Source organism: Sabethes cyaneus, chromosome 2 (genome assembly GCF_943734655.1).
Source record: "Sabethes cyaneus chromosome 2, idSabCyanKW18_F2, whole genome shotgun sequence".
NCBI lineage: Eukaryota > Metazoa > Arthropoda > Insecta > Diptera > Culicidae > Sabethes > Sabethes cyaneus.
Window position 1 is genome coordinate 108,189,081 of NC_071354.1, and position 17,633 is coordinate 108,206,713.

General features: G+C 36.3%; 1 protein-coding gene across 1 annotated transcript in view; it reads right to left on the reverse strand.

Annotated features, from left to right (window-relative positions):
• Positions 1 to 1,006: 1,006 nt before the first annotated feature.
• The window catches only part of LOC128733443 (phosphatidylinositol 3-kinase catalytic subunit type 3), a 49,467-nt gene continuing 32,840 nt past the window's right edge, over positions 1,007 to 17,633 (reverse strand). The window contains exons 11-14 of the mRNA XM_053827023.1: positions 8,708 to 8,989; positions 2,174 to 2,447; positions 1,542 to 1,900; positions 1,007 to 1,486 (exon numbers count right to left, since the gene is read on the reverse strand). Of these exons, the coding sequence (XP_053682998.1) occupies positions 1,041 to 1,486; positions 1,542 to 1,900; positions 2,174 to 2,447; positions 8,708 to 8,989 (1,361 nt within the window). The 3' untranslated portion in view covers positions 1,007 to 1,040. The remainder of the gene's footprint in view (positions 1,487 to 1,541; positions 1,901 to 2,173; positions 2,448 to 8,707; positions 8,990 to 17,633) is intronic.

Genomic DNA, 17,633 nt, shown 5'->3' on the forward strand with positions numbered 1-17,633 from the left:
AATTTTCAATTTGATATTTTTTCATGTGACGTCACATAACTTCATACCCCCCCCTCCCCCCTACGTCACAAATCGTCACGATTAGGTCAACCCCCCCCCCCTCCCCCCTATAAGCGTGACGTACTTTATGGATGTCCCCTAATTATAATGATGGTGAATCATTAATCACGACACGCATAAATTTTTAGTTTAAAGTGAAATACGTGAGCATGAAGATACCATCACATCATATTTGTATTGTTTTTGGAATAGAGTAAAAATTGTGAACGACAAATAACCAAATGCATTATGTACAGACATGCAGATTAACGGCCAATGTATTGAAAAACAGGAGTACAGTAGGATAATGCGTGTCACCTAGGTTGCCAAAATCGAGATCCTTTTTTAATATTTAAAAATTAATAAAACTGTGTCAAAAATAAGCTAAATTTCATCAACTAACGATTTTCCTACGATTCTAACATTTTATACTCCAAAGTCCGACGATAGCTGTTTATCTTCAACCCAATCTTCTCTGCTTCGCGTTTTAGTCTTACTAGACCAGACTGCTGATCTTCCCCCGTCTCAAATTTTCTGCCGACAGCATCCACGTCGTCAGCAAAGCAGATAAATTAATCAAGTTAGTTTAGTTAATTTTAGGCGTTGTTATTTGTACTGTTCGCTCTTTGTTCAAAAACTACAGTAGTATCATTCGTTCCAGACTCGATATTACAATGATACGGAAATTCTAATTTTGAGCTTAGAATCATTTTCCAGAAATGAACAAAATTCTCAATTTTATCTATCCAAAATTCGTTACAACGTTGACAAAATCGGGCCATTACTGTATTTCTTTGGAGATTGGAGTTTAGTTTCCATATTCCGTCAGAAAATTTAAAAGTTATAAACGTTCAACATTTGCCCAATTTTTCGCTTTTAGATTTTTATTTTAAATTCATAGCTTCCTGTCTAATAGAAGTTGCATTCGAACATGTATGATGTAAAAGATATTGAAATTAAACGAAGAAGCAATATACTTTTATTGCACAGCTATCGTGTTATTACTTTCTCCAGTATTGAGCTAATTTGTGTATTTGTTCAACTAAGGCTGGCATAACAGCTGTTATAGATACATCTAACAGGTTTTGCAAATGTTGTACAGCTTCCTCATCCGAGAGATCTAATCGTAAATTATCTTCTACTTTCTTAACAGCTTTATCTGGTTCTAAAGCTATATCTGGGATCGAGGCGTCTACCATTAGTCCGAATAAGTTGAGCATAACGTTCGCGTGGCGTCGCAAATGTAGAAAAGCAGTATAACAAAGTTTTCTGAATTCCTGATAATGCTCAGAGTATAAGCCTCCCATGGCTTCCACCATCTCTTTACTGAGTTTCATTGGTGGAGGCATTGGCTTAGGATCTCTGCCAAGAATGTAACCAAAATCTATATGAAATAGTTTACCGGAATCGGTTAATAGAAGGTTATCTAAATGGCGATCTCCTACACCTGCGAAAAACTTTAATCATTACACTAGACTGATTGCAATTTCTTTCGATAATACCTAGTAAATACGTTATCACACAATATCCAGCGCAGCTCTTGATATATGTATCCATAACATCCGCATTAATACCGTAAGGACCTGCCTCACAGGGATGGTGTTTACGGAAAAAGTTGAGAATATTTCCCTCCGCGTTCAGAACTTCAGCCACCGTTATTGAATCTATATATTGCATAAATCCATGCTTCGAACTTGTGGCCAAAACACGATAAGGGGTCAGTTTCAAATCTAAATTTTCTTTTCGTAACAGTTTATCCATCAACGTAATCATTTGCAATATAAGTTGATCTTGTCTTAGATCATCACCATGTTTAAATATTGCAACATATTCTGTTGAGTCTGTTGTCAAAAAAGTCAGCCTGAAAAGATATGCAATAAGATTTTAGAAGAAATAAATTGGTCTTTGTTTATGGAAGAATTTTAATGGTACTAATAAAATGTTACTCCACAGTTTAAAAAAGAATCGTCAGAACATACCATTCAAAAGCTGTTGTATTCAAAACTCTACTTTATTCGCAAAAAATGCATTGTCGTGTTTGTATATTTCGTTTTCTCCAAATTTAAACTGTGGAGTTACATCGCAATTGCTAACGTCAACTAAAACCAAAACTAAATATGCAATGCACACTTACTTTGACGGCATTAATGCGCTTTTGAATAATGTTACTTTTTCCGCGATTATGCCATGAATGCGTACATCCGGATCTAATGGAAATGGCAGCGGATCAAACTTGGTGAAGTTCATTTTCAAAGTATCTGTATCGGATAACAGTTGCTGGAATTTTTCTGTTTTCTTTTTTCGGTTGCCAGCTTCTTTAGCAACATTTTTTATGAGTTTTACTAAGTTATCAATAAATTTTTGCTGTTCATTTAAGTTATGATAAATAACTTTCAGTTCTGCATTTCCTGCGAAATAAAAGAGCAATACGTTAGCATTAGCATATAGGACAAGTATTTATAAAAAAAAACTACAAGGTATACAGAGTTGTACGAATGGTAATGAATGACCAGCCCACAGATTATTGTATTGAATATGATTATGCGTAGCTTGATATGTTTCAATAATCTTGCTTCAACTCGCTTGTGGCCTTTAAAAGAACCATTGGTTACAAATAACATTAAAGCCAAAGCACGTTCATCGCAAATACGATATGAAAATTCCTGGCTCCAAAAACCCCCAACATGCCAATTTTGGTTCCTTTTGTTTGATTAGTTCTCGAGTTATGGAGAAATTTGTTTATTTTTTGTATGGGAGTCCCCCCTCCTGAAAAAGGTCTCAATTGACCATAAAAAAATTCTTGCCTTCTAAAGCCCCCACATGCCAAATTTGGTTCCATTTGCTTGATTAGTCCTAGAGTTATGAGGAAATTTGTATTTCATTTATATAAGAGCCCCCCCTCTTAAAAGGGGAAGAGGTCTCAGTACACCGCAGAAAAAAATCCTACCTTCTGAACCCCCACATGCCAAATTTGATTCCATTTGCTTGATTAGTACTTGAGTTGTGAGGAAATTTAAATATTATTTGTATGGGAGACCCCCCCCCCCCTCCTAAAGAGGTCTCAATTTACCATAGAAAGAAATCCTGCCTTCTGAAACCTCCACATTCCAAATTTGGTTCCATTTGCTTGATCAGTTCTCGAGTTTTGAGGAAATTTGTGTTTCTATACAAATATAGGAGCCCCCCCCCCTCTTACGCCCTCCTTATTACTTTATCTATCCAATGACATATAAATTGTTCAGTTTCGTTCAGTAGTTTAGTAGTTACTAGCATTTGAAATCTTTCATTCAAACGTTACACTTCTATTTTCATTTTCACAAAGTGCTGCCCACTTCCAGTATAGTAAACAAAGACGTAGTCCTACGTCAAAAACTTTTATTAATAGTGCAATTTTTTAAGCTTGTACTTAAATTTTAATACTAACGTATTAAATACGAACTGACGGCACTATTAACATTGTACACAACCTTAGTTTCGACATTTTTAAGGGTCTATAGGCGAATAGACGCAAACTAATGAAGCCCATGCGACTCCTACATTTGGCTGTCTGAACTAGGAAAATGATGATCAGTTACAATTTTTCGCTGGACGGATATACAAATCAAAACATTTTTTATTTAAATCTCAGTACAATGAATATTGCGAACATTAAATTTTCTGCAACGGGTTAGAAATCTTATTTACTAGCTTGCGCACTGGCGGTTGCAAATGAAATGTGTACTTAGGACAAGTAAATTGAGATCCGCATTTAGTTTAAGTGTGTATGGTTATGTTTATAAGTGCGGGACGGAAAAATTTGGATTCAGATATATTCATGAAAGTGTTCTACTTAATTGTTTAAGGTAATTTTAATGGTTTTAAGCAAAATTATAACAATATTTCATCCAAGCCATGCTGAATCAATGTACTTATTGTTTAGTATTTATTATGTAATAAAATTTTAATAGTTTTAAATAAAATGCAGGCAAATAAAAATTATAGTAAGTATATATGTTATTTTCTAACCCAATCATAACATTTGATTGATTCCAAAGCGCGTATTTTTAAAAAAAATTTCAAATTTGCTTCTGATGATTTTAGTTTTCAACGTGTTTTGACAGCTCGAAATAAAAATATCATTTGTTCACCTATTACGCGGTTAACAAGTTGTTCAACAACGGTTCAACGCCATATCGCATATCATACAAACTAAGGCTCTCTAATACAAACTAAAAAATATTTACCGGACGCACCAAATTTGACGCACTCCAAAGTTGATGCACTTTTCAGAAATTTTCGATAATAACTTATCTTGACTATTAATATGTACCTTTGACCCTTTGTTAACACTTATGAAACGCATTCGTGCCATAAAAAGTTTTTGATTGGTCATATTTGTAAATAAAAAATAAACAGAAAGGGTGTTTGTCGAATGCGCCATTTTTTTCCTACCTTAGCACACACGCTAAGGAAACACTCAACAATCTTTTTAGGTAAAAGTGCTTTTTTGTTATAATATCTTCGAAAACTATTAAAAGTTAAGTATTATTAATATATTATACACGTTATTCGAACTCTAAAAACTACTTAAGTTATTTCTGGATAAAATGTTTTGCGTCAAATTAGGCTCTTGGTGTTCCTTATTATTTACAGAGTGAAATATAAAAAGTATGTCATCTATTCCGACACTAAAAAGGTCGTAAGTCACCAAGAAAGGTATTGGTTTAACAGTTTACCGTCTCATTAGGTGTTACAGAGGTCACAGTTCGTAGGAAGAAGCTGCAGCAAACACTTTCTCAGGGCAAACATATGGTTTTAGGGTTGGAGATGAGGTCCTATAAACTGTAAATGACTTGTTTTACTAATGAATAAAATCAAGTTCCCCAAACGGGTAGGGTGATCAAAAATATTGGTTTAGGATTAAAGGTAAATTAGAATACTTTTTTTGCTTGTCTGGCTGATCCAATCCAGCAGTTACTGCAGTCTGCAGTTTCCGGCAAGCGGCTAATTTAGTTTTTCCTGTGACACCCTGAATCTTGACACTTTCCTAGCTGTTTTAAAAGTTATTTTCAGAATTTTCAATGTTAAACAAAAATTATGACAAATTTTTAAATAACCTGGTTGTGGTTGCAATATACACATATCGGCTGTCGCAATTCTCCCGTCGTTTTCACAAAAACTGGGGTGAAATACATCTACACAAATAAAGAAAACTTTGTGTAACTATTTAAAATAATGCGCAGTTATCTAAAATAATAAATACAGCGTCGTTTTTATTAAATTATATCAATTTTTCAAGTGCGTCAAATAAGAAACATTTTGCGTCAAATAAGGCACGTTGCAAAATTCATGCGTCAATCTAGGAACCCCGAGCGTCTCACAAAAACTGGACACAATATAAAGAATTTAAGGGGGCATAGTACTTTTTACACAATATTTTTTGCCTTATTTCAAATATTTTTTTCTCGATGACGCGAAAAGCGAATCGATTCGGGTTTTTTGTATTCTAAACATAGCACTTTATACTAATATTGACAATTTTGTTTGCATATGTGAACCTCTTCCCCTTTCCTTTACGGCTCCATGAATATGATTATTCGAAAAAAAACATGATTTGCGGTACCATGGATTGGCGCTAGGGGGCTTATCCGAATTGAAAAATTCCAAAACGACATGAAAGTATATTAAATTATCTCGTGTTTGACCCATCCTTCCTTTTAAATTCGGACGCATAACAAAATGGCGGACATTCAAACATAAAGGTAAGGTTTTTAGTCGAAAAAATTGACTTCAAACATTTCTAAAAAATACAAAAATTGCAATATCGAAAAAAGGATGGGTCAAACACTAGATAATTTTGTTGGCTTTCAAACAAAAAAAGAATCATGAAAATTGCTTGAGCCGTTCTTGAGATATTTACGGTACCTTTGAAAGTCGGTACCTGGTTTCGAGAAAAACGATGATGAGGTTTTTATTCGCTGTGTAATCGCTCCAGACATGCGCGCTACAAATAGTTGTAAATTTGTCAATTTTTGGAATTCATCGAAATGACTTAAAACACATATGGTCAAAATGTGAATCTTTCGATATAATCAATAAAAAAAATTTCGATTTTTTTAAATTGAAAAAGTACTATGCCCCCTTCCTTAATGCATATTTACTGTTTGTTTATTTTTTACATATTCTTTGCTAGTCGGACTATTACTGTGCAAAACCTTGACTTTCTTGACCAAACCGTTATTTTGCCCGAAACCGGTCGGTAAAAGGTAAATATTTTTTATGTTTGCAAGAACGATACGTGTTGTGACCCATGGTAATATTTTTTTTGTTTGATTATAGTCACTTTAACCAGCTTGGGTCATTCGTGACTTCCGCGGGGTTGGGATTTGAGCTCGGGTCCTCGCTCCTCGGCGTGAATGCTAACCACTACGCCGAGACTGATCCCACCCATGGTGATAATGCAATTTAACATTTAATGCAGCATTATATTGGATTGTTGAATACGCCGTAATTTGATTCTTTCGTTAAACCCTAAAAATTTCTATCGTCAAAAGAAAATGTTTTTTTTTCATTTCTGCTATTTATGTATTTAGTGACACAGCGGCTTCATATGAGTGGAAGACTGGAGGGCGGAGTGAGGAGTCAACCGAAATCACAAGGAGGAAACCCCTGAAGGTCTGAAACAATATTTATGTTGCGCTCTTCGTACTAACAAACCATCACGTGGGTTGAAGCTGGTGCAGCGAAATTGATTATTACATGGAAAGATCTTAATACTGGAAGGTATTCTTATAATCCCGAAATGCGCAACAAGTTTCTCTGCTTGTGGGTCCGCCAACCCCTTTTGGCCCTTCTCAACAGCATTAATGTGAAATTCATTTGATAATCAAATTTGGATCTACCGTAAGTCTACCCACATATATTGGCAGGACCTTGAACTGATGGTGAATTACCCCCCATACATACATACATACATACATACACCCAGATAACACAAAATCGTAATAGAAAGTTCACATTAAATCGTTTTTATGTCAATTTCACATTGGAATTGTATAATGATTAGAGTATGTCAAATCGAAGTGAACAATAAGTTGTTTTGCAGTCGTGCATGTCTTCATATACAATTCATGACTGTGAATTATAAAGGAGGATAGACAATTGCAATATTTGATTATATCTATATCATATATTCAGGAATATTTAGTTGCGTGTTATGAAAACTGCGCAAAATAGAATTACAAATAGTTGTCAAAAATTTCGCACGTATATCGCCTCCACTTTGGTACATATATGTTCTTATATGGCGTGAAATATAACTTTTTCGTTCAGATATGATTTCGTATACCTCAGTTGCAATCGAGATATAGAAACTAAATGGTTTACTGGGCATTCTGCTATTTATGTATTTAGTCTCCGGTTTGCGAGCTTCGTCAGTGCAAAAACACTCCATCAAGAAGACTGGCAACTTTGCCAAAAGTCGAGAGACAGTAACAGTAATGCATCTACCGAGTTTAAGTTGAACTAACGCGTGGCATACTAGTGGGTGTATATTAGAATATTGATGGATATTGATAGAATGATTTTGGTCAGGGTTAGCTTCAAACTCGAAAAATACAAAAAAAAGAAAAACAAAGCCTAGATGCTACATTCCGTTATCGAAGCTTGACTTTCTGTTTTTATACGACAGCGCAGCCAGCTGTTAGAGTACTGGACAATAGGACACCGCCTCTAGTTTCTGATAATAAATATCAGAAGTTGGTGCTAGTATTTCATCATGCGCCATGCGTTAGAGTATACTTGAAACTATCAATGTGACCCTGTTGAATACAACAGATGTCGTTACTTTGTAACGCATATTGTACATTTCGGAAACAGCCCAGTTTTGCGCGACAATAAATTTACTCAACGCAGCAACATTACTCTCTCATGCATCTCAGTTTCTTTTGTATTTATCGCTAATCGCAATATAAGGGTTGACACCTGAACCAATAAATAGTTGGTAAAAATTGTTTTTATTTATTGCGTTAATGTTGCGAAATTTAATTTTTTCGAATTGAAATGTCGCAAACATATTCAGCCCCTGGTTCTCGTACGGTATCAAATAACTGTTCCGGGCTCCCGCGTGAATGGTAGTAAGATGCTATGGAGAGGTATAGGAGAAGTTTGTTTTTTTATCAAAATTTGGCAGAAGTCATGAAAATTAAGGTAGGTAAACATAGATAAGTGAGAAATTTTGATTATACTACCACTAGAAAAGCGCCATCTCTTGAAAAGCAACAGTTTGTATGGTGTCCTATTGCAGGGCAAGTTGCGACGATCCTATTGACTTTAATAATAGCCTCTCCTAGCCGAGATTCGAATATACGACGACTGGCTTATCAGGCCAGCATCATACCTCGATGCCAACTGGGAGGGAAATAATCGAAAAATACCAACACCATTTCAAAATTAACAACAGTATTGTATATCTAACTCAAACAGCATTTTAAAGTTATTTTAATGCTATAAAGTAAGATATTCACGCATGGAGTGACAAAATAATCGAACAACTTGAATATTACAGTTAAAATCCATTTCGCGGATATAAGTAATTCAATAAAAGGAAATTGCGTAAATAATGTGTAGATAGGAGTTAAGCAAATCGATATATTCCCATTCTGAGCCTCGTTAGCATACTCATACTCACCAGTCGAAAGCTTACGAAGAAATATTTTCAAAACTGTCACATACATTTCACGAACTCGTTCATCCTGTTTTCGGATTGATTCTTCTTCGCATTCTATTGATAAATACCAATAAAGGTAATTAGCCAACGTGGAATTTTTACATGCTCTTTGGATCAAAAACGTTGCTAAATTGTGGGGGCTTGTAGTATCCTCGTTGAAAACTTCATTGGAAGTAACTATGTTGCTCGTTTCACTGGTTGGCAGTTCATCATGTTTATCTATCTGGTACAGCGACAGGCTATCTGAAATATATGAGGCATTAAGAAGTACAGCTTTTGATTATTTTTAGAAGTGATGATTTATTTGCTTTTAGTTACAGTGAGGTCGCTTTTTACGTTAATGATACGTGCAGTCAATGCAATTCGAATAAACAGTAGTAAGTTGTTTGCAAAAATATAACTCATATATTTCCAGCAAAACCCCGTTTCTTGACTTTCCAACAAACATTTTATTATAATAAGCAATTATACAGAATAAATGTTTGTTGGGTTAATTCCATAAAAAGTTGCATGCTTTTGAAATCGCGAACAAAAATTGCCAGTATGTAGTTAGGGTAGAAGTACCAAATATGGTGGAGATATGTCATCCATTTACATAAACTTACGTATAAATATCTAATTATTTATCAAATTGTAGAATATTTATAAGTATTCTAGCAGTTTGGGATCAGTAGAAAAGAAATCAGGCTTCAGTTTTAATAATTTTTAGTTTGAAACTGTCAATAAACTCATTTCAAACTATTGCTGCAATGTACCAATCATAGTAGTAGTGTTCCTGGTATTTCATCATAAGTGTACCAATCATGGTAGCAAACGGGAACGGGAACAAGATTAATTTGTAAAAATCCATTAGTAATTTGAAATGTGTTCAAAATAAGTGTAAAAATATATATTACTACGTTTATTTTAATTTTATAGGTGAAAATAATTCCGTCCGTCCGTAAATTGCATAGCGCCCTGAGAGAAGAGCACCTGTTAGCTGCTCGAGGAAATCTCTCGGAAGCATTGTTTAATTGAATAATTTAATTTAATAATTGTTTAAAAGACTATAAATGGAAAAATCAGTTTATAAGACAGACATAAGGTACTTCAAAACCTCATGTTATCGTTTAAGGATGGGATATGTATGAAAAACTAAAACTAATGCTACGAGTAATTACGAGTTACGTAAAGGAAATTAGGAACAACACCAAGAGATTATATTGCAACATAACAGATTTTATTTTATTTATCAATCAATCAAGTTTATCATTCAAAATAGATTTCTTTTTGTTATGTTCAGGCTCCTAGAATATGTTTTACCTCGTCCGTACCAGCTTCGCATCTTGGCGTTCCATAGCTCATATTTCCCACTGCTGCTCTTCTTACGAATTTCGTCGTGACGTTCTCCAGTTGAAAGAACGGGTTGCAACTTGGTACTCCAATTTGTGTTTGTGTTTTGTACTGCGACCTGAAAATGAGTACCATATTTATTATATTTGGGTACTTCTCAGATTAACAATAAAACTTTTTGGGATCGGAAGGCTGATCCTGATGTGAATCTTGATTAAGAATCAGAAGTACGAGTCCAACATGCGATCATCGTTTGTTTCACGTAATTCCTCACTCGTAGTTCACATTACGTTTATTCGTAATTCTTACCGATCCCAAATGAAACTAGTTGCCATCAAGTGCATTTACCTGGCCGGGTTTCCGATTGATTCAATGATTGGACTCCCGAACCTTTTACAACTTGCGAAAACCGTCATCCTGGAATCTATCGCCTTGATGCAACGAAAACTCATCGAAATGATGCTTGTGAGAAATCTGCTGTCGCTGCTGCCGCACCATAGAACGCGAACCAAATGTTGTAATTAAGTCTATGTAATTCGTTACATGTAATTTTTGTACATACCTGATTTATATAACATCTAAAGTTAATAAAAGCAAACAAACTGTAAATTACACCTGTTAAAAATGCACTATTACCAAAAGTGACAGTGATGAGAAGTGGAGCTTTTGCATGCTACGATGATAGGGCATGGCATACTATGATGATTGGTGCTCCCTTGTGTAGTTGTACCAATCATGATAATACAGGAAAACAATCTTTTTTCAATAAAATTGTATTATATTTTGAATTTACAACGTTAAGAAGGTTGTGATTAACGTCCCAATTCATTTATTCCTCGGAAAATGTGATTTATACCTCGAGAATTTCTTAATTTAGAGTAAGGGGTTTGTTAACGAAATGATAAGAAACGAGTCTAATTGTGGTACATAATTTTCAAACTATATTTTTTATAAAAGAAAATTATTTAGCCTAAAAGTAATTCATGAAATCGGCTCAGGAGAGTTAGTTCTACTTTCAAAACATATTTGAGAATCAAGAAAAGCATGCTTTCCGCGCTAAAATATCAATAAGCTCTTCCGTATTACCATAATGGGTGCTACTACTATATTTGGTACTTCTACCCTATACCCCCTCAGACGAAATAACCTGCGATGAGTTATCTTTAAAATTACCTTCAAATTCAGATCTGGCTGGGGATAGCCAAACCAAGCTCATATTCGATAACGGTTTAACTACCGTTGAGTGCTTCAGTCGTCTTCTTTTATGGATTATTTGGAACGGGCAATACTAACACTCGATTAAGGGGGCATACTACTTTTTACACTATATTTTTGGCCTTATTTCAATTATCTTTTTCACGATAACGCGAAAGGCGAATCGATTCAGTTTTTTTTTGCATTCTAAACATATCATTTTATACTAATACTAGCTAACCCGACAAACTTCGTATTGCCATAAATTAAACTGTGTTGTACATAAATCGTGAATGTCGGATGTCCTTGGTCACAATCTCGAGTTTCGCAAGTTTTTGATGAGTTCATGGGTGGTTTAATATACAAATTTTCCTCACAGTAACGTAGAAAACAATTCCACCCACTGCTTAGCTAGATAAAATAAAGTGGATAGCATTTAAATATTTGCCAAGATTATATAATATTTCGCGGAATACCATTTCGCGAAAAACCTTACGCGGGATGTAGGGATGGCACAATCACTTTGACTCAATTCACATTCATTTGACAGTACCGTCTCAGTCATGCAGAATTTGAAAAAGTTACATATGGGACGATTGAAGAACTAGTTATTATCTTCAACTTTTTTGAATAAAGTACTACTGTATCTTTTGTATTAACGGTGCTACAATGCTAGTACCTCTTTAGTGACTAAGTGAACGTTCATTTAGTCCAGTGATGGCCAAACTGCGGCCCGCGGGCCGCTTGTGGCCCTTTTACATGATTCGTGCGGTCCGCGGACTGATTTGAAACATGGTGGACTTGGGAGAAATTTTTTTGATGACATAGGACTAGGAGTTCCTCAGTTTAATCGTTATGCCTCGTGCATGTTGTGAATCTGAATGCTTTCCGGTTTAAATTTTATGGTAATTCCGAGAAAACGGTTTTTGTTGTCGCCTATTTTACATTTTGTTATGCACAGGAATGACCAGAGATTATTGTGGCCCGCGGCATTCATGGGCGATCAGATTTGGACCATGCCTATGCCTGGGCACCACTGATTTAGTCATTAATGAGTTACTAGCATTGTAGCGCCGTAACTACAAAAGATACAGCAAAACTTTATTCAGCAAAACTGTAGATAATAACTAATTCTACAAATGTCCCATATAAAACTTTGTCAACTTTCGCTTGGCTGAGACGGCACTGTCAAATGAATGTGAATTGAGTCAAAGTGATCGTGCCATTCCTGGCGGGATGTACCATTTCACGGAAAATGTTTTCGTAGAAAGTACCATTTCGCAGGGGTTATTCTCTCCTTACTCGCTGTCGTTCGTTCGGACCCAGCTGAAGGAAAGTAATAGAGGTCAGTAGACCTAGGAAAATAAATAAACCTAGATAGAGGGGATCTCTGCGGGGGGGTTACCCCCGCAGTGGGCGTCGCTTCCGACGGCGGGTTCCAGGTAACACTCACGGCCTGCGACCGTCTCGGCGTGAATCATCTAGTGTTACTATTGATAGTTTTTGGTGGTATTGTTATTGACTAATGTTTTACGGAAGAGTTTAAAATTTCTCGAGTTCGATTAGTTTTAAAGTTACGCAAAAATTTCTGTTTTGACGTAGGACTACGTCTTACGGCAAGTTTTGAGGTAGGGTGTCATTCCAAAAAGTCGAAAAATGCGAGCGTCACGAAAAATGAAAGGTTTTGAGCGCTAATAGCTCAGCGGTTTTTCGATCGATTTTCAATATTCTTACGCCAATCGGTCGGAAAATCTTCTAAGAATTGACCCAAATGAAGAAAAGTATGGATTCTTGATGTTGAACTATTGAAAAATTGAAAATAATGAACCTATGTTTTACCAGAATTCTCGCTTCATGATTGGCTAGAAGATTCTTTACGATGATCTAAACCTATTCCAATTTGATATCTGTGCTTGGGAAGTAAGCCAAAACAAGTGACGAAGTTTCCTCATTTCAACAAGATTTCTTAACACCGCGGTTCAACCTAGACCATTTTGATGTCCTTGCTTGGGAAGTACGCCAGAAAGAGTGACAAAGCCCCTCGTGCCAACAGATTTCTTATGAACGCGAATAAACCTAGTCCAATCTAATGTCTGTGTTAGGAAAGTGTGCCAGAAAAAATGACACAAGTTCGTTGTCCCAACAGATCGCAAATTCTTTACTGCGAGACGATTAAACCTCGGCGAATTTGATATCTGTGTTGGAAAAATTTGCTACAGCTGTAGTGTTCGGTTATTATACGGCTCTGTATGAATACGCATGCTTGCCGTCTCATTAGAAGTGTAGTGAAAAGATGTGCTGTTGATAAAATAGGATTGAATTGGTAAAATCCTTTCAACGTGGAAACCATGGATAATTAAAACAATCTTTAATTTCAGTAAGGTAGCAGGAAAGTAATAGTTTGTGTTCTTGATTTTGTTAAATTGTTTTCAAATGCACATGCTTTTGAGAACTGAACGTATGCAATGTTACTACTTTGATAAATGTTACATACAACGCATGTAGCATGTATATATGTTGCATATAGCTTGTATACATGAAGAATCGAATGATTACAAGCATGAATACAGGCTACTATCACTACAAAGAGACTTACGTAGTCCTGCGTCACCTATATATGCGGTCGTGTCTTGTACACAACCCCTTTGATTTTATTTGTATGAGAGTCCTTACCCCCTACCACAGGGGTGATGGGTCTAAAACCACCATAAAAAAATTCCTACCTCCAAACCCCCCACATGCCAAATTTGGTTCCATTTGGTTGATTAGTTCTCTAGAAATGGGGAAATTTGCATTTCATTTGTATGGGATCGTCCCCTCTTATAGGGGGGAGGGATCATAATTCTCATAAAGAGGGGAGAGGTCTTAATGCACCATAGAAAAAGAATTTGCCTCCCAAAACCCCCACATGCCAAATTTGGTTCCATTTGATTGATTAGTTCTCAAGTTATGAGGAAATTTGTATTTCATTTGTATAGGAGTCCCCTCCTAAAGTTGGGAGGGGTCCTAGTTCACCATAGAAAAAATTCTTGCCTCCAAAAACCTTCACATGGCAAATTTGGTTCCATTTGCTTGATTAGTTCTCGAGTTATGAGGAAATTTGTATTTTATTTTTATGGGAGCCCCCTCTTTTGAAGGAGGGAGGTGTCATAATTCCCCTCCTAAAGAGGGGAGGGGTCTCAATTCACCATAGAAAAAACTCTTGTCTCCTAGAACACCCACTACCAAAGTTTGTTCCATTTGCTGGATTAGATCTCGAGTTATACAGAAATTGGTATTTCATTTCTATGGGAGCCCCCCCCCCTTACACTCTTAGTGGGGGGAGAGGTCTATATAGCCATCATAACAACCTTCACCGGCCACCAAAAACCCCTACATGCAAATTTTCACACCGATCGGTTCAGTAGTTTTCGATTCTATAAGGAATATACGGCAGACAGACAGCAATCCATTTTTATAGGTATAGATTTGTATGGAAGCCCCCCCCCCCCCTTCCAGAGTAGCGAAAATAAAATTCCTTGACTTTTCCAAGTGTATTTCGAAAAATTCCAGACGCAAAACATCTCCTTAATTTCGCTTATCAAAGTGTTTATTTGGCTTAATTGGTTGTTTACTCTTGAATTATCATTTCCTAATGAATTCAAAAATTCATCTTTTTAATTCAAATTCATCTTTTTATGCAAATTTTATGTGCAAAATTAAAATTAATTCGAACTTAATTAACGCACATCGAAATTAAAGAATCAAGCTAAATAAAAATTGCAAGATGTCTTTTCGGAAAAAATGAAATATTCTGTTGGTTTATCTGGTTGCCAAAGGGTTGTATCCTTTTTTTGATATTACTCTTTTTGTATTTTTTAGAAATGTTTAAAGTCAATTTTTTCGACTAAAAACCTTACTTTTATGTTTGAATGACCGCCATTTTGTTATGCGTTCGAATTTTAAAAAAAGGATGGGTCAAACACGAGATAATTTAATATACTTTCATGTCGTTTTGGAATTTTTCAATTCGGATAAGACCCCCAGCGCCAATCCATGGTCCGCAAATCATGTTTTTTTCGAACGATCATGTTCAAGGAGCCGTAGGGGAGAGGGGAAGAGGTTCACGTATGCAAACAAAATTGTAAATATTAGTATAAAGTGCAATGTTTGGAATGCAAAAAAACCGAATCGATTCGCTTTTCGCGTTATCGAGAATAAAATATTTGAAATTAGGCAAACAATATGGTGTAAAAAGTACTATGCCCCCTTAACTTTCCTGGTATATTTTCTTCCCATGTCAAAAATCCCTGACTTCAAATGAAATTCCCTGACATTTCCAGGTTTTCCCTCGGTTCAGTAGTTTTCGGTTCTATAAGGAACATATGGGCAGTAGAGATGGTCGGGTAGCGGAAAATTTGCCCGAAACCCGCACCCGTACCCGTACCCGCCGGGTTCGGGTCGGGTTCGGGTATGGAAAAAAAATAATTTGCGGGTTCGGGTCGGGTACGGGTACTTAATTTTTGTTTTTGAAACCGGGTACGGGTCGGGTCGGGTAACTCTATTGACCACATTTAACACTAAAGATGGTCGGGTACCCGGGCCCGTCCCGTACCCGTCGGGTTGCGGTCGGGTTCGGGCATCAAAAATAATAAACTTGCGGGTTCGGGTCGGGTACGGGTTTTTAATTCTTTTCTTGATCGGGTACGGGTCGGGTTCGGGTATTCAAATTTTGATACCCGACCATCTCTAATGGGCAGACAGACAGAAATCCATTCAGATGTGTATGGGAGCCCCCTCTCTTAGTGGGCGAGGGGGCCTCTAACCATCATAAGAACCTCCCCGGCCCCAAAAACTCCTTCATGCAAATTTCCACACCGATCGGTTCAGTAGTTTTCGATTCTATAAGGAACATACGGACAGACAGAAATCCATTTTTATAGGTATGGATTTACAATTTTGTTTACATATGGGAACCTCTTCCCCCCTCCCCTATGGCTCTTTCAACATGATCATTCGAAAAAAACATGAATTGCGGTACCATGGATTGCCTCCCAGTTGGCCTCGAGGTAAGACGCTGGTTATTAATCCAGTCGTCGTATGTTCGAATCTCGGCTGGGAGAGGCTGTTAGAGTCAATAGGATCGTTGCACTGACCCCGCACAGTCCTGTATTCTAACAGCTGGTTGCGAAGTCTGTCGTAAAAAAAAGGAGATCAAATATCGATAACGGGATTAGCACCCAGGCTTTGCTTTTTGGATTAGCGGGGCCTTATGAAAAATTCCAAAACGACATTAAAGCACATTATTGTTGTTGCATAGTGCATCAATGTGCGAACACAGCGCACCACGTGCGACGTACTTGCGATACACAGAACAAGAATAAAACCGAATGTCGCACGTCGATTATTACGGTTTTTAACTGCAACAACAATAAATTATCTTGTCTTTGACCCATCCTTTTTTTTTAAATTCGAACGCATAACAAAATGGCGGACATTCAAACATAGAAAACTGTTTTTCAGTCGAAAAATTGACTCCAAACGTTTCTAAAAAATACATAAATTACAATATCGAAAAAAGGATGGGTTAAAGACTAGATAATTTTATAAGCTTTAAAACAAAAAAGAAGCAAGTGATTTGCTTGAGCCGTTCTTGAGATATTTATGGTACCGCCTTTGTAAACCTGGTTTTGAGAAAAATCGAAATGGCTTCAAACACACATGCTCAAAATGTTAATCTTTCGATATAAACAATAAAAATATTCCGATTTTTGAGAATTGAAAAAGTACTATGCCCCCTAGCTTATACAAATATCAGCTAATGTTGCAAATATCTATATTTTGTACATTTTCCAAAAACAGAACAGTCCACTATTGCACTATTGGCAAAAAAGACGGCTTGTTAACCTTGTAATAGACCCATACTTGTTAAAAATGTCAAAACTAAGGCTTTAATAATGGAATGAAATTTCGTAGATTCAGCAATACTGCCATTCAACACTTAAACCAGCATAGCAGCCCCAAAATTGAAATATGCTTCACTAGCCGTTTTGGACCCTCTATGAAATTGAAATTTACTTTTAAAAAACTACAATGTATACAGCCTGAAGGGTTGTACGAAAGTGTGACGTAGGACTATATCAAATCATTAGATCAAAGACTAACGTAAACTGCATTTATCGCATATGTATATTTATAAAAATCTGTGGGTGCCATTGTTGAAGTGAATGTTTAAAAGAGAAGAGCGAAATATTCAGATTCAATTCTTCATTGAATGCAATGGTGGCTTTGGAAATACGTGGGCGGGGGTTCATAAGAACAACGCCTGCAACCATTGAGACACAGAGATTTCTTTTAAAAATCACTTGTGTGCATAAAGGTT